This window comes from Trematomus bernacchii, unplaced genomic scaffold (assembly GCF_902827165.1).
Source record: "Trematomus bernacchii unplaced genomic scaffold, fTreBer1.1, whole genome shotgun sequence".
Taxonomy (NCBI): domain Eukaryota; kingdom Metazoa; phylum Chordata; class Actinopteri; order Perciformes; family Nototheniidae; genus Trematomus; species Trematomus bernacchii.
In genome coordinates this window covers 2,153,708-2,177,377 of record NW_022987611.1, presented here as the reverse complement: position 1 = coordinate 2,177,377, position 23,670 = coordinate 2,153,708, and the positions used below count along the sequence as shown (strand labels likewise).

Genomic DNA, 23,670 nt, shown 5'->3' with positions numbered 1-23,670 from the left:
ATGTTTTCAAAGTCAATGAATAATCGTATTTAATAATCGTGATATCAATTATTGACCAAAATAATCGTGATTATGATTTTCAAGTGTGGTCTGCTGCAAGCGGGCGGCAGGAGCGGGGCTGTCGGCATCAGCAGTGTGCTTGGATTAGATAGTATTTTAAACTCGATGCGCTCTGAAACTACGGGGCAGCCGAGGACAAAAAATGCACATGCGTTAATCGCGTTAAAATAATTAGTGGCGTTATTTTTTTTTTGCGTTATTAACGCGTTAACTTGACAGCCCTAGTTTCCACACAAATCATAATGTTTTGCAAATTATTTGGCGGCAAATATTGAATTGACATTTACACCCTTTAATATTTGATTTGGGCTTTTAGATGAAGACCGCACACAGTTAAAATAAAATTTATTTTGGAAAAAATGATTGCCACAAAAAAATCAAAGGGTGGTTCAACACGCCATGAAACGAAGAGTGGGATTAAAGGAACAATAAATATGCTTGCCATGTTGTGTTTTTGGTGGTATTTGGTTGTCAACCTATTTTTGTTTGTGAAATGTTGAAGTGATCCTACTGACTGTATCTTTATTTCTTCTGTTTTTGTCTGGGATGGGAATCTAATCTCCTATATGTTATTGTTATGTCCATGTTTGTGTCTTTAGCCTGTACAAAAATAAAGAAAATAAATTAATAATTTGGCGGCCCACTTGCAATGCCTTCGCGGACCACTAGGGGTCCAAGGCCCACAGGTTGGGAACCGTTGGAGTTAGATAAAGATTGTAGATCTAATTATACATCCCATGAGGTATTGCGCGAAGTCTATTGACGAATCAGAGGCTGTTGTTTGAGCTGCTTAAAAGTGCTGATCACAGTGGACATGCGTAAGGCAATCAGTGTCGTCACAATATGCACTTTTATACAGTAAGGACAATGATAACTCCTCTCTGGTGGAGCTGACAGCCCAGCTGTGTGGGGTTACTATTGCTGTTCCTCCAACTAGGTCTGCCGGTGGACACCTACCAGTGCCCATCTCTAAAAGCAAAAAGGCTTCAGCTGGACTAAAGGCCTGTTTCTAATCGATAGATTTATGATCGATAGATTTATGATTCGAAAAATTATAAAAGTACATGACATGACAAGACATGTGGAGATTATCCAACTGAACAAAACGTGATCTGTCTCTTAAATGTGTGTCAACAACAGACCTTATTTCGAGCTATTTTCCAAAATCCTATGGAGAAATTGCATTGCTTTTTTGTCGAGGGAACCGGAAGAAGCTTACTCCCGGGTTTTAGGACGCGTCACTGTGGCACTCTATTGTGGGCAGGCCAGTCTGTCCACACCCTGGGGGTGTAGACAATGTGATGTAGCCCTCTGCCTTGCACCTGACAGAAACTGCTTCGAGGCGTGGGACAACTAACTTGTTTGATACAAGAACTCCTTTTTTTTGTAAATATTGTAAAAAAAACATATTGTTTTTTGTGCTTTTAGATGTTATTTTTCCCCCCATGGTCACCAACACCTAAAATAACAATTTGCTGGTGTCCAAAGCCTTCTAGACTTATTTTCAATGTCTGTGTTTTTAATACATTTCTGAGTGATAACATTTTCGTCCTGTTTTCTATTTTGTATATATGGTCTCATAACTATTTGTACATTCATGCCACATCCCTGCTGCCTGCATATGCTGATAGCTTAGCTTGTTAGGAAAATAACATGTATATTACTTGATTATGCAGCACAGGGTTCATGTTTTACAAGCATTTTTACAAGTCCAGGCGAGCCATACCTTAGAGGGCTTAGACCTCAGAGGGTTATTAATCTCAGAACACCGAGGTGGTGGGGCAGCAATTGGGGAAATGTCCCTATCATTCCCTACAACTGATCCTAAGATATTTCCTTCTGGGCCACAGCCAAAAACTCCCTTGCTTGGCGTCCTCAGCCAGTTGTTTGAGTGCCTTCTTTTGCCGGGACCCGGTAGCTCCCAGAGCCTTGGGGAATAGTTATTGAATTGTTGCGAAAGCTCTGTAGCCGACTTCCACAGGGTAGGTAGAAGCCTTCCACCCTGCTTCAGCTTGCTATAGTTCTCTTTCTTTCTCTCAAAGGAACTTCAATATGTCCAAAGGTCCACATCACCCTCCAGCTCCGGACCTGGGGCGACAGGGCATTCGATGCAGCCCCCCCTCCCTCTGGAACCCCCTCCCTAGTCACATTCGATCTGCCAACACTCTCACGTCAGTCAAAAAAGCCCTCAAAAATCACCTCTTCACTCTTGCCTTCACCTGCTACTATTCCACCTGCCTTAGCACTTTTTACTTTAGTTCTTATTTGTATTTACTTGCTTGTAAAGCGTCTTTGAGCACCAGAAAAAGCGCTATATTAATACCATGCATTATCATTGTTATTATCAAAGGCTGCCCCCATGCCTTACTCCCATGGGACAGTCAGACCTAGCAGAGGGACAACAGGACAATGTCTGGTCGTGGGAGAGTTGTGATGATCTCACGTTGGACCTACAGTTGTCTGTCCAGGTCCACTCTCATTAACTAATCCTGTCCAGGTGTCAGGACAGACCACTTTGTCTAGTTCATCTTCTGATCTTCAGATTGTTGTGGCCCCATCAATACTGGCTCTGGGTAGGAAGGGTGTTGTCAGTGGACCAAATGAGGAAGCTCAGTCCTGCCCGTGGGATTTTCATGTCCATGTTATTGCTCTGTCAGTGACTGCATCCGAGTTTGTCCACCTCCCTTGTTGCCGTACAGCTCTGATCTAGTAGGCCTCGTCTTCCATTCTGATAACTTCTGGTTTGATATTCATCCTCGCCCAGATTAGGACCCATAGGGTGAGAACAAATCTTCACTATTGTCTTTTTCCAGCTTAAGCCAGCTTGTCGTGGTTTCCTGGTTTGTGTTGCAGACAATACTTTGCCGTACTTAGTTCATCAGAACCAGTGACGTGCGGTGAGGTTCATGGCTCTTTCAGAGTCAGATTTACAAATATTATATTTTGACCTTAATCGAAATATTCGGTTATTTTCAAAAGCTTTTTTAGTCTGATGCTTCGATTCATTTTAAACAGACCGTTCAACAAAAGGATACCCAAAATCTAAATATTGGATTGTTCTTTCTTAGTAAGAAACCATGTTCATTACAATTGTGGTCTTACCTTAGGCCTGTACTACGAAGCCGGATTTTCTCTTAGCCGGCTGACTTCAGGGAAAACTCTGGCTTTCCGGTCCTACGACGCTGGTTCTCTCTTTAGCGGGCTAGATCTCCATGGTAACTTATGCTGAGCGGCTAACCTCCTCGGGAGGAGGTTAGGTTGCAGGCTAAGAGATCAACTCAGTGAAAGCACCGCCTGCTGACCAATCAGAGCTCCGTGTGCGGAGTTTAAAGCTATCAAGTCATATTACAGGATAGAGGAAATACAGAAAAACTGCCGTTGCAGGAAAGACGGCCGGCAAAAACCACCGACTGTGTGAACGTGAAAATTAATAGAATATCCCCTCCCATCTTCAGAGCAATCTGACTATTATAACATTAGCGTTAAGAAAGCTTACTTAAATATCTGCCACAACATAAGTAACCGGATCAAAGTAACATTACGTACAGTCCGCGGCACTGTGAGTGCAGACGTCGATGTGTCCCATTATCATTCATATCATATCACATCATAATGTCTCATATATTTCCTTATCTGAGTCAGCTGAGCCGTATCTGGCCGTGCAACACTCACGGTGTCACATACTGTATGCAGAAGTATTATTTTAAGCAACACATTAAGTTGACGAAACACTCGAGTCAAATGTAATTAAAGTCAGATCCACTCGTGTCTTAGACGGGGCAGTGATTTCATAAACCTGTTAATGTACGCATTCAAACACTTTTTCTTTTACCAGCTGTATTCACCTTGCAGGTGCAGCTATGTGGCTTTTATCCTGGATAAAGTGTTTAAGTCATGGATGTTTAAAGTTTAACTTCTTCATATTTGACTAATATTAAAGTTCACTTTTCATTCAGGAAGTATGACGCTGCGCTGTCAGTACGCTTGTCCATGTTTGTGATTGGTCGAATGCTCCAAATACCACCCCTTTCATGTGAACGCGCACCTAACTAGATAGGACACGGCTGGCTTGAGCGATCCACTTGATAACCAGCGTCGTGGTACAGTTTAGCGAGAGCGCGTATGTTTTGGATTGGGCCAACCGGCTAACTCAAACATATCCAGGTTAGGTTGAACCAGCTTCGTAGTACAGGCCTCTTGACTTGAAGATAAAGTCCATGCTATCCTTCTGGACAACAATCTCCATTACTTTTTTGTAAAAGTCCTCCTTATCTTCCTCTAGTTTCAAAACAAAAGTCTAGTTTGTTGTTTGCGTCTACAGTCTCTGCGTAGAATAACAGTAGCAACAAGAACCTGTGGGCTCACGTGCGCCCCCTTCAGTGCGGCAGAGGTTATGGCTGCCTCTCCTGATGCTTTTTTCATTGCCGTTGTACGATGAGACCAGCGGGCCTAAATATCATATATACGTGAAAGAAGTTATTTAGAGACTATGGATGGTGAGGATAAATGTAATAAAGGGATCTACAAACATTACATTGGTGACATACAGTGAGATGGTAACAGGCATGCGCTTAGGGCCCGCTTTCCAGCCAGTTTCTGTGGGGTGACGCATTCTGAGGTGAGGCAGAGCTCACCTTACCCCACAGTAAGCAAATGAGCCTGGCTTGAGCGCGCTCACAAAATAAGTGCCCGCGCTACATTAGTGCCCACGCTCCAGTCAGTTACTGTGGGCTTACGTGAGGCAGAGCTCGTCCCTGCCTCACTCCTCATCGCTCCCATGTAGTTGTAGCGGAGCTCTGCCAATTTGCTGATTTTGACTATAAAAGCGATTGGAATCATACAGAAATCACACTTACAACACAGATCAGTGGAGACATTTTATTATTATTACTATTTAGTTTTTCTTTAATTGTTTTTCTGTTACATTGGAGTATGACAGGTGAGGCTCTGCCTCCCCTGCCTCCCCTGACTGCACGTCGCTGATCAGAACTTAGTTAGTAAAGAGCAGATCGCGTTCACACCGGAATAAGTCCCTGAGGGAGGATTAGTCAAATGAAGCCGCTGGCGTCACTTCTTCTTCTTCTGCTTTGGGTTGACTGGCAGGCCGCAAACAACTTCACGGCGTATACTGCCACCTGAAGTACCCGGCCGGAAGTCCCCGGAGTTGGGGACTGGCTTCAGTAGAAGCTGCTGGGAGTCTTCCTGAGTAAATCGCCAGAAACGCAGACACCTCCTCATCTCCACCGCTCCCATGTTTTCTTTTGTGTTGCCATAAGTTAGTCTCTCTCCGTTTGTGCGCTGGGCTAATGCTAATGCTAATAATGCTAATGCGAGGGAAATGAAATGGCGGCTTCACAAAACGTTTTGGGAGTTTTACGGGGCGTGGTTTGCAATTCGCCCAGCCAACAGAACAACGTGGCCTTCAGATCTTCATGAGGTTAGCAGAACAATGGAACAACAGGCTGGAGCGACTGAATACAAAGCTGCAAAGGACTGCCAATTAGTTAATGTTCTACTGCAATACCAACACATTATCTAATCAATTTGAGAAAAAATAACAACTAAATAAAATACAGTGTTTTCAAGAACATCTTTTATGGAGTCCAAGTTCTCAAAGTCAGGTGATATATTCCTGGAAGGACTATTTAAAAAATGTGAAACAACAGGGAATTACTTCAGCATCTACACAGCTCTCCATTAAGCTGCCCCCTTTTACATGATCCTAACTGACTTTTGATAGAAGCATTCTAGAAAAAGGCTGTAGGCTGTAGAATGACGGAAAGGACAAATCCTGAATTGATACAGTCCTATGGGCAGCACTGACTGTCTTAGTGTGGGCTCAACAAAGTACATATCACCATTATAATAATAATCTTTGCTCTGTGCTTATGATTAGTTGCTGTCACGACTAACACAGTCTGCACATTTCCTATCAATACAAATCAACAGCATCATGGACGTGAACGGATGGAGACGATCAGGACTTTATTGATCAGAGTAATAAACTGAATGCTTTCATTGATATCAATACCACAACCACAACCGCTGCTGGTTAAGAGATTATGTATTGTGTGTGTGTGTGCGTGTGTGTGCACGTGCCTGTCTGTCTGTTTAGTTTGAACAACTAAATGGTTCAGGGAGCATTTTTAAAATGGTTCCCTGTGTGTCAAACAACTGAGTTTGAAATATTACTGTTAGTTTATGAGGCTTTGATTAGTTTAATCTCCACGTAATCTCCTGCTATAGTGAAGCCAGACCTCTCTGATCGTCCCAGCCTCAAACTGAACATGGAGAAGCATTTACATACCAAAGATTTTGAATAAACTCCTTCAAAACTTGGTCTGCTTAAACTCTCACTTCTTTCAAATACAGGCTCAAAATGTGTCAGCCTTTTATTAAAGCAAATGTGGGGCTATTTATTCCTATAATGCACTGCACTGTAACTGAGCTGTCATTTCAATGCCTTTGTACACTACTTTGTCATTTGTTTTAATCTTATTTAAATAGCTATTCAAACTATTTTAAATATACATTAAAATGTTTTTTTGAGAGGTGGCCGATTTTGTTGGCAGCTCCTGTGATATTTGGGGAGGTAGTTTCTTCTTTTGCAACCTCTGGTACAAAGAAAACTGTGTATCAATATCGTGAAGAAAACATGATTTGAGTTGTTTTCTCAAGTTGTGGATTAAAGGATTTGACACACAGCTCCCTGGTCCATTGTTGAAATAGGAGCCGGTGGCACACTGAGGGCTCGCACCATCTGGTGAAGTGTTGATACCCGGCCGCTTATCCGCCCATCAAAGCCCATTGTTTCTGCTTTGTTCAGGCTTCAAAGGGAATATTGGTCAGTCTGGAAAAGCGCACTGTGAAACGCTGCAGAATGCCAACAGGCTCTGAGGCAGGTATTCATCTCAGTGCAGTTCAAACTTTGTTTTGGAATCCTGCAGAATCATGTGCAGGGGAAGAAACGAGCTGCTGGCCAAGGGCCCGGCTGATTCTCCTAAAAGGTTCCGCTAGTGGTGGGTGTACATAATTATTCAAATAAAGATCCTGAGAGCGCTTCAGATGCTTATTAATAGAGGAGAAGCTTGTTTCTCCTAGACAGTTTATCAATTAAAGGAAAAAAACAATTTTCTCCCTCACAGATGGATTTTTGAAACTGTACTTACTTGAATTGGTTTAAAGGGAACTGGAATATTTAAAAATGCCAAACAACAATCGCTATGCTAGATTTAGTTCCTTATCACCTTTTTTTCAAAGAGCGAAGGTATTGGCAGCCTTTGACAAGTTAATGGTTCTCTTAACCAGTTTACCAAACTTTGATCACCAAAGATTGTCCGATGATAACTAGGCGCTGCAGGCACTGTCCTACTTTGCATTATTTCACAAGGTTAAGCTGTATTAAACTCAGATAAATCAGTTTGAAGGTGTCTTTTTGTCTCCTTTAAGACCTCTACCATCGACGAGTGGATTGACACTGTTTATGATGACTTCAGATGGATAGAATCACTTTTGCTATGGAATATCTGGAAAAGATAGGAAAAATGGATAATGTATGTTACACCAGTACGACCAGCATTTGTTAGCAAGTGGATTGTTGTGTCTTTTTATTATCATTTGTTCTATGCCCCCCTTGTTTGAGTATCATTGAGGTGCACCCCCATAACCTCGGTCATGTTCATCCTTTATTTGATAGCATGTTTGAAGGTCGGTGAGTCCTGCCTGTATTTCCTACAAAATATGTAATACTTCGATTAGTGCTTTCATTGTAAACTACAGAGGGCTAAAAGAGAATATTGATATGATTTGTCAATGATTGTATGGACTTGAAATTAGAAGTAGAATAAAACAAAAATGAAAATATATTTAAGTAATAGCTCACGACAGGCCGTGGTATATGCTCATTATATCACAGCTAAGGGGTGTGGTTCGGCCCGATGCTAGCTGTTAGTGTTACTAACAGCTAGCGAACATATTAGACAGAGAGCGTTGATCGATTATTTGGCTATTTATTTACATTCATTTGTATGTTGCCATTTATTGTGCACCCACACCGACAGGCAGATCAAAACTAGTCCGTTGTTACTGTTTGAACTACGTAGCAACGGTAGGAACTGCTTCTATAGCGTTGTTGCGGACCTTTTTGATTACAGATTTGAAAACATCGTTGCTTGCTTTAAAAGTAGCACAAACCTTGGGAAGTATCTATATATCCCTGCCCTAATCCCAAAGTAACTGGCAACTGAATATATTTTGCCGTTTGATGTCTATGTCTGGACCGTTGCGTAAAAAGGAGGTTTTCTGCCCCGTTACTTCTCCGCTGTTTTCTTGTCCCAGTTTGAAAAGCAAACTGCATGCAGTTTGCTTTTCAGCCCAACTGTATACAGTTAAATCGACCGGACTTCTTTCTGCAGGTGTGAGCGTCCTTAAAAACGGTCAATAAGTCCTTGCTGCACATTATCCCTTACATGTTTCCATCTTAAGCTTTGTTAGTTAGTTTCGTAACGGTTGTAGTTTTTCTCAGACGCGGAGGGATACTGACTTCTACAATTCTACCCGTGATATACGCTCATTATATCACGGCTAAGAACCAATCAGATTGCTTGATTTGACTTGTCCGTTTTATACATTTTTTTTTTTTTTTCAAAATCTTTTATTGTCATTGTACAGAATACAACGAGATTTATAGTCACTGCTCCAGCGAGTGCTTTAAAAACAGACATATTAAAACACAGATTAAAAGGTCTGACAGTTACGACCAGCAAGTAGTGCACACAGCTTCGGATCGTCATGTAGATGAGCAGGATTAATAAATAAATAAATAAATGAATAAAATAGAATTATGATAAAATATATATGATAAATATTACAGTGTATACATAGACACAGACCATGATTATTGCACAGTGGGGATATGGGGGGTTATTTTTGTGTGTTTAATGTCCTAATGGCCCATGGGAAGAAACTGTTTGTGAGTCTGGAGGTGCAGGCTTTCAGTGAACGGTAGCGCCGGCCCGAGGGCAGCAGGTCGAACAGATGACGGGCTGGGTGGGATGAGTCCTTCAGGATGGAACTGGTCCTCCTGAGGCAGCGAGAGCTGGTGATGTCTTCCAGGGAGGGCAGAGGGCAGCCAATAATCCTCTGGGCCGTGTTAATGACCCTCTGCAGAGCCTTCCTGTCGGCAGCCGAGCACCCTGCATACCAAGTAGAGATGCAGTATGTGAGGACGCTCTCAACTGTAGAGCGATAGAAGGTCACCAGCAGCTTCTGGTTCAGATGGTTCTTTCTGAGCAGTCTCAGGAAGTACAGTCGCTGCTGGGCCTTCTTTATCACTGCCGTGGTGTTTGTGGACCAGGTGAGCTCCTGGAAGATGTGGACTCCCAGGAATTTAAATGAAGGCACCCTCTCTACACAGTCCCCGTTAATGCATATATACATCTGGTATCATAGCCTTCTGTGGCGGGCGATATGACACTAAACTCATATCACAGTTTTATTTGGATTTCTTTGTGGTGACAGTGTTATGTCCTGGAATAACAAAAGTAGTAGGGATATTCTCTCCTAAATATGATTGTACCTCTTTGACTCTATTTTCAATGTAAGGGAACACATCTTAAGAAAGGGAACCATGATAAACAAGTGGATGTGTTTAGCTACAAACAGAAATTAAAGAAAGGAATAGGCCTGCACGTGTTTTGGGATGACTGTCCCATGATGTAGATTATTCTGTAAATATAATGTGTTTCACTCTCAGAGTTTACAGCCAGTCTCTTTGAGTAGTGAGTGAACAGTATTCTGAGCTGTAGTGGCTGACCAATAGATTTCTGTATAAAAAAGACACATGTGGACTGTGAGAACGGCTCAGATGCGGTTTTGGAGATACAGTAGTTCAACCCCTCCCCTCACCTCTGTGGTGATGGAGCCATCAACCTGTACACCATGACACCTCCTCCCCCCCCTTCATCCTGCAGCACCTGGACTCATGCAGTGACTACACCAGGATCCTGTTTGTGCACTGCACCTCCGCCTTTAACACCATCACTATCCCGGCTCAGCTGACTCCACCTGCAGGGGGATCACACTTCCTGTCTGACAGGAAGCAGAACCTGAGGATGGGGAAACACGTCCCTGACTCTCAGGCCATCAGTGCTGGTTCCCAGTCCATACTGAGGAGTCCTAACGCTTCCTGAGCTGAAACATCAGCTCCATCCTCAAAAAGGCCCAGCAGAGGATGTTCTTTCTGCAGCAGCTGTACAAGTTAATGATGGTGAACTTCTATACAGCAATCACCTCCTCCATCAACATCTGGTATAATTCGCTCTGTAAAGAAGGTGAGTGGCTGCAAGCTGCCATTCCTCCATCACCTGTACCCCTCCAGCACAGCTCTCCAGTTTTTCATTCAGAAGCATTGTAGATTTGTGTTTAAAGTTAATGTCATATTTGTATCATATCTTCTTCTATATTTATGTTTCTCAATGTAAAGAGTTAAAAAGAGTGTATATAATAAACATAATTATAGCTAAAATCGCTTACAATTCAGTTTAAATATGGTACAGTTCATAATGTGATTATAGTACAGTTTGTTGATCAAATAAGTGAACTTAAAAAGGTTTAAAAAATGTCACCCTCCATCCTTTTTTATTGTTGAGTCTTAAAAAGTAATTAAAATGCCAATGTCATAGTAACTGTGTTGTTAGATATGCAGACTGATCACAAGAAGGCGTTAGCACTCGGGAGGAAGCTAAAACCAGGATGAGTAAACACTGCAGTCGATCTGAACACAAAGCTATCGTTTTCTGCCTCTTTGTGTTATAATACAGGTGGATTAAAAGTCTTTAAATAACACAAATGTACCTCATTAAAGGGATAATAGTGTTATGAATATATTGTGATGAAGTCCATTGTTTATGAGCGAGTGTTTTTTGCAGTTATGTGTGTAAATTGAATACTGAGTGTCACGCTAACAGCTAGCGACAGGTTGCTAATGTTAAAGGTAGGGTAGGTAAGTTTGAGAAACCGGCTCGAGATACACTTGTTGTTATATTCCATGGAATGCTCTTAACATCCCGATAGCAATGAATATCTTAAGTGCTTTGACAAAAAATCCATACAAAAATGTCATCTGTGGAAGCTGTAGTACTGTAAAAAGCACGACCAATCATCTGAGCCGGCCCGGCTAAAATAACTGGATGGCCTACCTACCTGTCAGCCTTCCATCTGTGCACAAACTTATCTCGTGCCCTCATTGGTCATGTGTCGTGTGTGTTGGAGGAGGGGCTCTGTAAGGAAGTGGCAGATTTTTTTCGGCTGTGTATTTTCAAATTCTAGCGATCTCGAGCCGGTTTCTCAAACGTACCTACCCTACCTTTAAGGTAAAAAACAGTATACTTTTGCTTATTGTGTAATAACTGACTGAGTATATGTGAGATGTATATAGTGTTCATGCATATAGTATATGTCTCATTTGGTTTAAGTATGTTTCTGTAGTGTGTTTTCATTGATCTTGAAAAGGCGCCAACATAGATGTTTTGACTGTGGAGTCAGCTAGTAGTAATATATGTTGTAATTTCAATGGTTACTCACTGTAAATTTGGAATGTTTTTTTAACGCTTTTACATATCTGAAAATGCTGTTGCCTGATGCTGGAATGAGCATGGTTTTGAGTGCTTTTGTTGTGGAGTTTTTTCCATGATTTGTAGAATAACACTGCAGTCGAGTGCAACACAAAGCTAACGTTCCCTGCCTCTTTGTGTTCTGATACAGAGGTTGAGTTTGTTCTCGCCCAGGTTCCCCTAGGCCTGAGGCCAGCAACATTGACCTTGTATGTGAATTGTGATGCTAAATCGGCTACCCTTATCGTTATCTATTGTGTATGACGTGAGAATGTATAGCTTGATGAAGCAACAGCGAGTTAACAGTCATTTAAAAACAGCTTCATCTCTCAGGCTGTTCAGCAATCATATTGTTGAGATTCCTGAGTCTGAAAGGAAGCTTCTTCCCTGTCTGTCAGAGGAGTGATGACTAATCGGGGCGTGTTGCCCAGGTATTCATAAGAGTAGAGGAACTGGGCATCAAAGATGTTGGAAAAACAATGTTTGTCCTTCTCATCCCAACGGTGTCTCAGCTGGGAGAGCCACACGAAGGCCTGAGAGTTCTCCACCTTCAAAAGCAAGTGAAAGGCAGAGGGAGGAACAGAGAGCGCCACAGCTTTAAATAAAGCCAGAAATAATCAGAGCTTTCCCACACTCTAATTATGCTAATGACATGCGTCGTTGAATATTGTAAGTGCATTACTCACTGGTTATAGCGTCTGAAAATACAGCCTGCATGATGCATACAGGACATGTTGTCTGCCAGATGTATCTACCTTGTGAGCGATCATCTTGGCCACCACGTCCCTGGCATGGACGTCGATGGTGCAGATCGTCATGACCATCTGCCGATCGCCCAGCGTAAGATGCCCAATCAGAATGGAGATGAGGGTGTTGAGCTGGGACACCTGCTTCCTGTGGAACTCCTTCATGGCGTTATCATAGCCCTCCTCCAGACGGGAAAAGGCCATGCCCACATCAGACGTCCACCAGATCTGAGTGCAGGTCAATGCTACCTGAATCAGGGGCAACAAAATAACTGAAGGACCACAAACACAACTGATGACTGATTCCTGTGTTGAAGGTCCAAATCCCAACAGGCTGGAACCAAACCTCTCTTTGTTTTGTTCAAATGTGTTTGGCTGCATTTCCCTCAATGTGTCCGCTCTCTGTCTGTGTGTGTATTATGTTGTGTTTTGTCTTACTTTCTATCCTTTTGTTATTACATTATTCAAATGTATTTATAATTAGATATATGTTTATTATAATATTAATAGAAAGAATATGCTATGGCAATATTTGTATTAATAGTTACACTTTTTTTCCATGTTGAGTTGGCCTTTTCTATCATCGTGATCAAATCCCCTCTTAGGAGCACACTGCATACAGAGCTGCTGCTTTAGTAAACCAGGCTGAAACTGTCCTTACAATGATTCATAACTCAGTCATTCATCTACAGCCAATAAAAAAGACACTGCATTTTTTACGGATCAACCTTTGTACTGAATCAGATGTGTTTAATGGCTGCTCCTGCACTGATTCAGAGAGCAGAATCAGTGCAGGCACAGGGTCTCGCCCTTCAGAACATTTTCGGAAATGATAAGCAATTCATATTATGGAGAAGTGTAACTTTATCACTCGTTCTGACTGATCAAAATATTTGAGTGACTATGCAAAGGTGAGTGAGAAAGTGACTGTGTGCACTGGACTGTAATGTCAGTGAGAGACAGAGACATGATTATGCTACTAATCCATCAGCTGTTGGATTAAGTGAGTAAATCAGTGAAATCTCTCTACCTATAGTAGTATAGTGCAGTATAAATAACCCTATGCCAATATGTGTCTGTAGTATATTAGATTATTCAATTTATTCAATGTTTTCGTTATATCGTGTATTATTTAGATTCTCTAGTAATATACGTCCTTTGTATTGTGAATTTGTATATACTTACTGCTAATGTTGTTTTCTTTTTAATTATATATACTTGCCGCTAATGTACATTTTTTATTATATTTGTATCTTATTGTATCTTTTGGAATATATCCAAAGGACTTCAAACAGACTTCTAACGGACCACACTTTTGGACTTCTTCAAGCCAGGAGGGCTATGGCTCTGTGTTGGAAAAATGTGGATGCTCCATCACTGAAGATTTTGATAAAGGACCTTCCGGGTAGTATTGGTCTGGAATAGACTGACATACATCGCTAAAGGCAAGCGGAAGGACTTCGAACAGCTCTGGGAACAGTATATGAACATTAGAGGGATGGGAATGTTGACTGCCTTTGAAAGGACATTTGTGAAATTCTTCAATTTTATTTATTTGTATATGTATGCTATTTAGTCTTAGTGCAAGTTAAGGGTGTGTGTATGTACATGTTTGTTTGTTCTTTTGATTTGTTGTTCCAATATAAGAAAATACCAGTAAAGATATTGTGAAAAAATCATATTGTATATTTTTAACACGTGTAATGCATGACAACACTGCTGCTGTGACAACACTGCTGCTGTGACAACACTGCTGCTGTGACAACATCATTTCCCAATTCGGGATAAATAAAGTATCTGTCTGTCAGTCTGTCTGTCCGTCCGCCCGTCTGTCTGTCTGTCAGTCATTCTGTCTCTCTACCTGGGCTGGACAGTCAAAGAGCCACTGCTCTCTGGGTCTGTCCTCGGAGGACGTCACTGCCTCGCTCAGCTCGTGTCTCACCGTGGAGCGCATGCTGTCCAGAACCCGGTTCAGCCACACCTCCACCTACACACACAAACCAAAGACAGCCATTCAAACAGCGCAGCAAAACAGTTGCAATGTGTGTGACGTGAGCACCCACGGCTATTTTCGATGCACCTTAATGAGGTCATTAATAAGCATTATAGTGGAAGTCAAGTCAGGAAAATACTATGGGATGTAATGGGAACGTAATGGATTTCTTGGCTTTGATATGCAAAGCTGCAGGGGCAATGACGGACTCTATCCCATGTCCCTCCCTTAATATGGGCTGTGATATCTATATTTGATATTTTCATCCATGAAAAAAGGTTAAGGAAATTCATCATCTATCTACAGAGAGCCATAGTGCCATGGTCAGCAGTAAGTCTAATACAGATATTAAATTAATTCAGCATTCCGCTTATCACACAGAAGTTATGGAGCATGATTTCAGAGACATGAATAAGAGATAGGGCTGTCTGTACCTGTCCGGTGCATTCACAGGGCTGACTGAAGGGGACGTACTCCTCCTCTCTGCTGAACATCCCCACAGCGCTCTGTGCAGGCCTCTCCTCTTCATCTGCATCAAATTGCATCTTAGCCATGTTGTCAAACAGCTTCGACAGATGCTTCTCCACCTGAGCAAACACACAGGCACATTTAGTTGGGCTCTATACACTAAGCTCACGTCTTTTTTTACCACTGCGCAAATAAATAACGTTTAATTAGCATTTTCATTTATGTAAGGGCAAGACCCATGTTCTGCAGCATGCCTGATGCATTCTTTAGGGGCGAGTTGTTCTTAACAGTGATTTATCTCTCCATGATGGAAAGCATTAGACAGTTTCCTAATGATTGAGGTCGTGGCTGGCTGCAAAACTATGAGTGAGACTGCCCCTGTGTGGACACTGCAAGTACTACAGCAGTCGACAACACTCAGTGGAATGTGTGTAAATGAACTTAGACTGAAGCATAACATGCATTGTTACCCATCCAATAAAAAGAGGTGAGCCACCTGCTGTGGGTTGGTCCCATTGGACAGGATGTCCAGCAGATCAGCTGAAGAGATGAAGTCAAATCTGGGAAAGGCCAGACGCTTGGTGTCCAGGTATTCTGACAGAGCTTTTTCACATAGAGACAGCCTACAGAGAAATACAGACTCTGTGTGTGTGTGTGTGTGTGTGTGTGTGTGTGTGTGTGTGTGTGTGTGTGTGTGTGTGTGTGTGTGTGTGTGCACGTGCGTTAGACGTCTGAAGCCTGTACTGATAACACTCATTAGAAGTAAAAACAGAGAGAGAGAGTTCTCACCTGCTCTGGATGTCCTCCAGTTTACCAAACAGACCCACTTTATTAGTGGCCTCCACTACATTGGGCGTTTGATGCACAGCGTTTGCCAGCTCTTTGAAATCAGCATCAATCCCCTCAAAGCGCCTGGAGTCCTGCAGAGGATTTCACAAGGGAGGAATCAGGCTTAATAACGAACATCTGGCTTTAAGCACAGCCCCAATGTCTTTGGAGTAAATCAAGAGTTGTTTAATCTACTAAACTTGGAGCCTGCACTGTAAGAAACGTACCGTGAAATTCACAGTATTTAACTGGCAGCAATTGACAAGTTACTTACTGTAAAAGTAATTACAGTAAGTAACTTGTCAATTGCTGCCAGTTAAATACTGTAAAGGTAATCACAGTATTTACACGTTTTTATTTACAGTAACAGTGTAAAATGAAACTCAGTAACTTCCAAGTAGGCTACTGTATGTGTTTACGGTAATAGTGTTTTAACTGTCAAATTAAACACAGTAACTTTCTTCTGGCTGGGCTGTCTTCTGAATGGTTAAACATCACTAATGGTGGACCACAAGGTTCAGTTTTAGGTCCGCTATTATTCTCTATCTATATTAATAGTTTAGGTGAAAATGTCGAAGGAGCAACCTTACATTTTTATGCAGATGATACCGTGATGTACTGTGCAGGTCCCTCGATTAACGAGGCTGTTGTTAAATTACAGGCTGTTTTTAACATTATTCAGACTCAGCTCTCTGAGCTTAAGCTTCTTTTAAATCTGGATAAAACCAAGGTAATGCTCTTTTCTAAAGCTAAAACTACACCAGAGACTGCTTTGGATATTGTAACTACGCATGGAATACAACTTGAAGTGGTTGCCTGTTACAAATACCTGGGTATCTGGCTTGATGACTGTCTCACTTTTACATTTCATGTAAATAACCTGCTTAAAAAACTGAGGGTTAGGCTAGGTTTCTTTTACAGAAATAAGTCCTGTTTCTTGCTTGAGGCCAGGAAATCTCGAGCCGGTTTCTCAAACTTACCTACCCCACATATAATGCAGGATTTCATATGTTTTACGAGACATAAGGGCAGGAATTCAGAGGGGAAAGTAGCCGTTTTGAGCTTTGCTACTAAAAACTTCTTTTTTTTAACGTCAAACGCGTCATATTACGTCACATAGGGGAGCAACTTTCTCTGACTCCTTCTCTGCCCAATTCACGGTAGTAGTTGGTAGTTGGTTTGAGCGGTTGTGATTTAGTGAGCTGGTATTTTTTGGGTAATTTTACATTGCATTTCACAATTTGTAATCATGGGGAACTATTGTGTTTGTGCAGGTTGTGTTTGTGCAAGGGCGTAAGTGCACTTACACCCTTGCACAAACACAACCTGCACAAACACAAGTGCACTTACGCCCTTTTGGCCCTGAGAAATGTAAAGCCTTTGGATAGCACTTGAGTCAAAATGGCTGACAAGACATGTAAACAAGCTAGGTCAACCATGAGAAGAAAGCTTTTCACTGTTGAAGAAGTGTAACTAAGCTTATTTCAAGATGCAGAAGAGCTTGAGGAAGAGAATGACATAATCCAGGATTCAAAGTCAATGCTGAGTGACAAAGGTAAACTAAACAAGGTCAAAGCTAGCATTTCTAGCTAGCATCTAGCTAGCAGCTAATGGTATGTTTCATCGTAAAACATTTTTTTTTAAATAAAATACATTTAAAATAAATTTAAAAAATGTCTTATAACTAGGGGTGCAACAACTAATCGACTCAATCGATTAAAATCGATGACCAAATGAGTTGCCAACTAATTCAGTCGTCGATTCGTTGGAGACATCATCACGTGTGTTTTCGCGCAGTTAAGCTCCAACGTTATCTGTCTTTTTATCGGTACTGGAGACATTTAAAACATTATCTCATATGTATTATTGCTACATAAACATTATATCGCAGTCTTAGTGTCGCCCACTCCGTTTCTAATATGCAATAAGACTACAAAATGCGTCTATGATGTATTTTCGATCTTTCCAATCCAGACTCTCCCCCGTCTGTGTGCGAGCGGGCGGGGCAGTTTACACACACGCAGCTGCTACATGCAGCAGTACACACACACAGGAGATGGCGGAGAGAACGCGCTCCAAGGTGTGGTTAAACTTTACCCGTCTCGAGGTGGACAATGCTCGTTACCAAAAGTGCAATAAGAGTTTAGCATGTAAGGGCGGTAACACGAGCAATTTGTCTAAACATTTAGCAAAAGTGCACCACATTCAGACGGAGAAATGCACCGGGTTCGACTGTCTTTCTAGGAGCTCTATAACCCCATCTACGAGTAACGTTTCCACGTCAGGTATTATGTATGCTAGCAGCAACACACGGAGTTAACTCAATGATACAAACATGGGATAATGATTAGAGGTAACTGAGTTATTTAAAGTTTCAGCTATTCTGTTTACAGTTCTGTCATCACATTATTTAATATGATTTGTTAGAACATTGTTGTTTCTTTTGATGTGAAATATTATGTATTTAATTAAAATAAAAAGCAATGTTAATTTTGTTCACAATTTGTTTAGTTAATTTACCTTATTTTAACGCAGATAAGGGACAGCCACTGACAATGGAGGTGAAGTGCCGGTCAAAGGTCTTCTTTGTTATTTATTGAGCTTTAAAACAAATGAATAACGACTCTATATAATAATAGGCTATAATAAAACACGGAGGACGGAGATCTATTTTTCTCCCCCTCTTCTGACTTGATCAGAGCACGCTCCCCTCTCCTGCAGGGGGGCGTGGTCAGCTGCAGCTCACAGTATCAGCCCCCTGCAAAAACAGGGCTGGAGAGCGAAAAATAGAGCGAAATGAGGCATGGCTAAAATGCATGATCTGTTTGGTATTTTGAAAACAGAAACGTATAAATATACCTTATATAGGTATGGCCCTACAATATATCATTTAAATATAGCATGATAGGTCCACTTTAAGCAACAAAAGGGACTACAGACATGGGACATACTGTTATAGAGAGCTCTTGACCTCAGCTATCATGTGAGTATAGTCAAAACTGGGGGCACTGTCAAATTTGGGTCAAATATGGTTAAAATGTATTTTCACCCATTTCACAATTTGCCATAATGTGTTTACCATCCCCTTAAACCCTCAGTGTATTCTTAATTCAGTATTTATAACTTCCAATTTTAGGAAAAACACTAATATATTTAAAAATTACAATTCCCTAGAGCAGGGGTAGGCAAGTAAGTTTGGCCGTGGGCCAATTTTTTTCTGAGCCACTAGATGGCGGGCCAGAACATAATCAAAGCCTAATTCAAGGAATTTATTTTGGTAAGAGGGCGCAGCGCCCCTGTTCCCTGGTTCAGAAAAAACTCTGATATCGCTGATAACCCTCCCCATCAACACTTTAATTTACCTGGTTCCCCACAACCACACATTTGCCATATGTGACCCGCTCTATCGAAATCAGTCGGAAGTCGCAACGGCTCATTTCAAAATAAACGTGGATTTGCGTAAAAAACTCGTTTTTCGGGGTTCGGGTGTTTTGTTTGATTTTAACTAAAGAAAGTCTTGGCTTTCAGAATATGAAAATTTTATTTCCAAAATCACACGATAAATACATGTTTGAAGCTTGTAAAGGGAAGATGACAGCTCTCACTCGCCACTCTGCTCTTCCAAAGCGCCGCTTCCCCTCCCTCCGCTGAAATTATGAATGTAAGCGTATAGTGATCATAGATAACACGGCAGGGTCCGTTACAGTTTGTTTTCATCTGATTTCAAATAAACAAAGTCTTGGCTTTCAGAATATAAAACTTGTTTCGGCAAATTCAGATGATAAATACAACTTTGAAGCTTGTAACGGCATAATTACAAACGGAGAACGGAGTAACTTAACGTGACATCAGGCGTAACAACAGCCGGTGTTTCTTGTGTGTGTTTTCCCCGGGAAACAAACACAATACACACAAACACACACACACATACACACACACACACACACTCGCGAGCTTCCCCCAGACCAGTAATCCAAAGCAGTAATGTCACTCTCCAAAGGTCTAAAGAGGAAAGTTGACGGTGAAAACAGGGCATTTAAAGAGGAATGGACAGCGAACTATGCGTTCATCCTACCTGGTTTCATCAATGCAAAGCCGTTGTGTCTTATCTGCAATGAAGTTGTGGCTGCTTGCAAAGAATATAATATTAAGCGGCACCACGAGACGAAGCATGACACCTTCAAAGTGGCCTTTCCCCCCAAGACAGAGGCACGAAAGCGCAATATTGAAGCACTGACAGCAGGTTATGCGCACAGCAGCAGGATCCTGGTGCGAGGCCTCACAGCCCAGCAGAAAGTGACAACCGCGTCCCTAAAGGCGTCGTGGGTGCTCGCAAAGCATAACCGGCCATTCACTGACGCAGAGGTTTTCAAGGAGGTGATGGTGACTGTTTTGGAGGAACTGGCCACCGACAAGTCCATGGATGGTGTCATTGCATCAGTGAAACAAGTGTCCCTCTCTGCGAGGTCCGCTATACGCCGCATAGAAGCACTGTCGGACGCTGTGCAGGGGGTAATCATCAAGGGTCTCAGTCAAGCCAATTACTTTTCCTTAGCCATTGACGAGAGCACTGACAGTACAGATGTAGCCCAGTTGTGCGTCTATGTTAGATATTTTGATGGAAAGGAGTTCAGGGAAGAGCTGCTGTCTCTTATTCCATTAGAAGGGCACACCACTGGGGACGTTATATTTACAAAACTGCAAGAGTTGTTTAGGCTGCATTCATTGTCATTTGAGAGGGTTAACCTAATCGTGACAGACGGGGCTCCTGCTATGGTGGGAAAGCACAGAGGTCTGGTAAGCAGGTTGAAGGAGCACGCCCCCCAAATGCATGGACTGCACTATCTCATCCACCAGAGTGTCCTTTGCGCCAAACTCAGTGGTGAGCTAAAGGAAGTTATGGACAAAGTGATGCGTGTCATTAATTTTGTCAGGGGTACATCAAGCACCCAGCATCGGCTTTTCCGACAACTTGTGGCTGAGTCAGAAGAGGCCACCCACGATGACCTGCTGCTTCACAATGACGTGCGCTGGTTGAGCAAAGGGAAAGCGTTGGACCGCTTCTGTGCGCTACTGGATGAGGTCAAGGCGTTTCTTAGATTGAGCAAGATTAGGGCAGCAGCTGACCACCTTGCCCTTCTGGGAGACGAAAAGTTCATGTCCAATGTAGCATTTTTAGCGGATATATTTGGCCACCTAAACCAGCTTAACCTGCAGCTACAGGGGAGAGGCAAAACCATAGTGGACATGGTTGAAAAGCTTGAATCCTTCACGAGGAAGCTGGAGTTGTTCGAGTCAGACATATCCACTGGCAGGCTCCTCCATTTCAGTACACTAAAATCACAGGCACTGGGACAAGTGACAGAGCTTATGGTGGACTTCATCAAGCAGCTACGGGCCAACTTCACGTCAAGGTTTGAGGACTACTCCATCCCAAAAGACATCATTGCCTTTGTACGCGATCCTCTCACAGTCCGACCAAGTGGAGACTTCACCTCCCAGGCGAAACAAATGATCCCCTCCTTAGACGAGGCTGCATTAGAAATGGAGCTAATTGATTTTCAAACAAGCTCCCTGGTCAGCGATGCGCTCAGAAGTGCGGAGTCTGTGAGTGCCTTTTGGGTGGGAAGCTCAGAGGAATATAGCACGATCAAGAGACTCACATTTTATGTGCTCACAATGTTCCCTTCCACCTATACATGCGAGTCGTCCTTTTCTTCAATGAATGCGATAAAGACGCACGAGAGGAATCGATTGACGCATAAAAACCTTGAGAACTGCCTGCGGATTAAAGTGACGTCCATATCACCAGATATCCAAAAAATAGCGACCGATGGGAGATGTCAGTTTTCACATTAAGTGAGTACCAAGCCTGTCGTAATTGTATTTAATAGCCTAATTATATTTTTTATATTTTTGAATTAATGGCTCATTGTAATTATTATCCCTAATGTAGCATGCTCTGTCGTTTCAGGAGCATATGCACCACCACTCCTCGCCCTCCATGATCAAGTGGCTTCTCCAATTTTGTTGTCAATGTTTTGACTGAACTTTGTTACTGTTCCCATATAAGTAAACATTGCGTTTGAATGATTTAGTGAGCTGGTGTTATTTTTTTCAAACCACACACCGAATGTTGGCTATTTCAGCACCACGCGCTGTCCACCTATTGATCCACTATCAGCGTCAGTGCACCCCGCTGCCTGATTGTGCCTGTGCTGTATGTCATTCATTCTCAACATGGATAAAAGTACAATAAGCATTGTTCAGGTGTAGGTAGATTCTCTATTCAGACATTATAGCCTACACAGTATATGTGCGACTGTCGGTCCGATGTTGTAAAAAAATAAAAAAAATAAATAAAATCTCAAAATATTTTTTTATTTTTTATTCTCAAAATGACGGGCCAAATATTATTGCTGGCGGGCCAACAATGGCCCGCGGGCCGCCTGTTGCCGACCCATGCCCTAGAGCCACGCTATGCAGCTTGGTACAAATCAGCACCACAGTTGTAGTTCTTCCGGTTTGCAAAGACATAGGGTCTTAAAATATATATATCTACTAAGTATATAAAATATCTAGTAGTAATTACACTGCATCAAGATTATGTATATTAAGAAAAAGATGTTGGTTTATTTAAGATATTAGCTATTCTAGAAATGGGGTTTTTCAGTTGGTTCTTTCTTTTTTGGTTACTGTGATCTTCTACAGTACATTGTTGGTTACTGTGAATATCTACAGAACATTGTTGGTTACTATGAATATCTACAGTACATTGTTGGTTACTGTGATTATCTACAGTACATTGTTGGTTACTGAGATACTGTAAATAACTGTGGATTTAACAGCCATTTGTGAGTCAATGTATGCACTTTTAATTCTGTGTGACTGGCGAAGCCACACACAGTATAGTATTCGACATACTTATCTCATCTTATTCTCCTTCTTCCGCCACAAATGTTGTCATGCTACTCGTCCGGCAGCGTTGACACGAAACACACAAAAAACACATCAAAACGTGCGGAATGACCGGGATCGGGTAGCTATGTCTTTTATACGAGATTCGCCTAGCCGTTTTCATGCAAATCGCAGAAAACTGTGATCATTTGCCCCATAGGAATGAATGGGAAATCCATTTGAACAGAGCTCAAAACACCCCACTTTGACCCCATACAGATTCCTCTTACTTTAACGTAGAACAAAAATTACAAGTTCAAACGGTTCTCGAGACTATGGACTTTATTGGACTAATTGGATATGTTTTGATAGCTAGTATGGTTCTCACGTAGTCACAGCTTACGTTTTATGAAAATGTCAAACTGTTTCACATTTTATAATGGGTGTGTATGGGAGAGCTCGTTAAGACTTATGGTGCGTTCACACCGGACGCGATGGGAATATTCGCTTCACTCTTATCGCATCGCTCTAAACACTCGAGTTTCACTGCGGCTGTCAGCTGTGTTTACTTGCATCATTCAAACAAGTCACGCTGGCTTGGGGGCTACAGCTACAACAAAATGAACATATTTGACCGTGATTTAATTGTAATACACGTTTCAAAATGATGCCGAAGTAACTACATACTGATACCGGTTGGTAAAAACCATGAATTAATGCTTTGACAAGTCTGCAGACAGACGGCAGGGGAAAAACCTTTTAAAATGTGTGATTTCTCACCGCTGATTGGCTACCGCGAAATCGCGTCACGCGAATTTGACATTTCACTCTCTTAACACTTTACTTGTGTAATATCTAGGGATGGGTATCGTTAAGGTTTTCTACGGTACTGCTAGTCTTATCGATACTGCTTATCGATCCGGTACTTTAACGGTATTCTTGTATTTACTTTTTGTTATTTGGGAAAAACTAACAAATTGTTAACCGAATTAATTGCTTTATTTAAATGTTAAATAAATGAAATATATATAATTATGTTAAAATATTGTACTGTACTTGAGTAAAA

At 41.8% G+C, this 23,670-nt stretch overlaps 2 protein-coding genes across 2 annotated transcripts in view; one reads left to right on the top strand and one right to left on the bottom strand.

The window, feature by feature from the left end:
- The window catches only part of LOC117483630 (dynein heavy chain 9, axonemal-like), a 29,775-nt gene extending 11,085 nt beyond the window's left edge, over positions 1-18,690 (bottom strand). Inside the window, exons 1-7 of the mRNA XM_034132008.1 lie at positions 18,679-18,690; positions 15,669-15,799; positions 15,376-15,502; positions 14,846-14,998; positions 14,280-14,405; positions 12,428-12,667; positions 12,063-12,220 (exon numbers count right to left, since the gene is read on the bottom strand). Coding sequence (XP_033987899.1) covers positions 12,063-12,220; positions 12,428-12,667; positions 14,280-14,405; positions 14,846-14,998; positions 15,376-15,502; positions 15,669-15,799; positions 18,679-18,690 — 947 coding nt within the window. The remainder of the gene's footprint in view (positions 1-12,062; positions 12,221-12,427; positions 12,668-14,279; positions 14,406-14,845; positions 14,999-15,375; positions 15,503-15,668; positions 15,800-18,678) is intronic.
- Positions 18,691-19,691: 1,001 nt separating this feature from the next.
- On the top strand, positions 19,692-21,566 carry LOC117483629 (SCAN domain-containing protein 3-like). Its single transcript, XM_034132007.1, has one exon. It carries the CDS (start codon positions 19,692-19,694, stop codon positions 21,564-21,566), a length of 1,875 nt encoding a protein of 624 aa, XP_033987898.1.
- Positions 21,567-23,670: the final 2,104 nt, after the last annotated feature.

What these genes read in the sequence shown, in the direction of transcription:
- LOC117483629 (XM_034132007.1), top strand. Translation starts at nt 19,692, where the DNA reads ATGTCACTCTCCAAAGGTCTAAAGAGGAAAGTTGACGGTGAAAACAGG.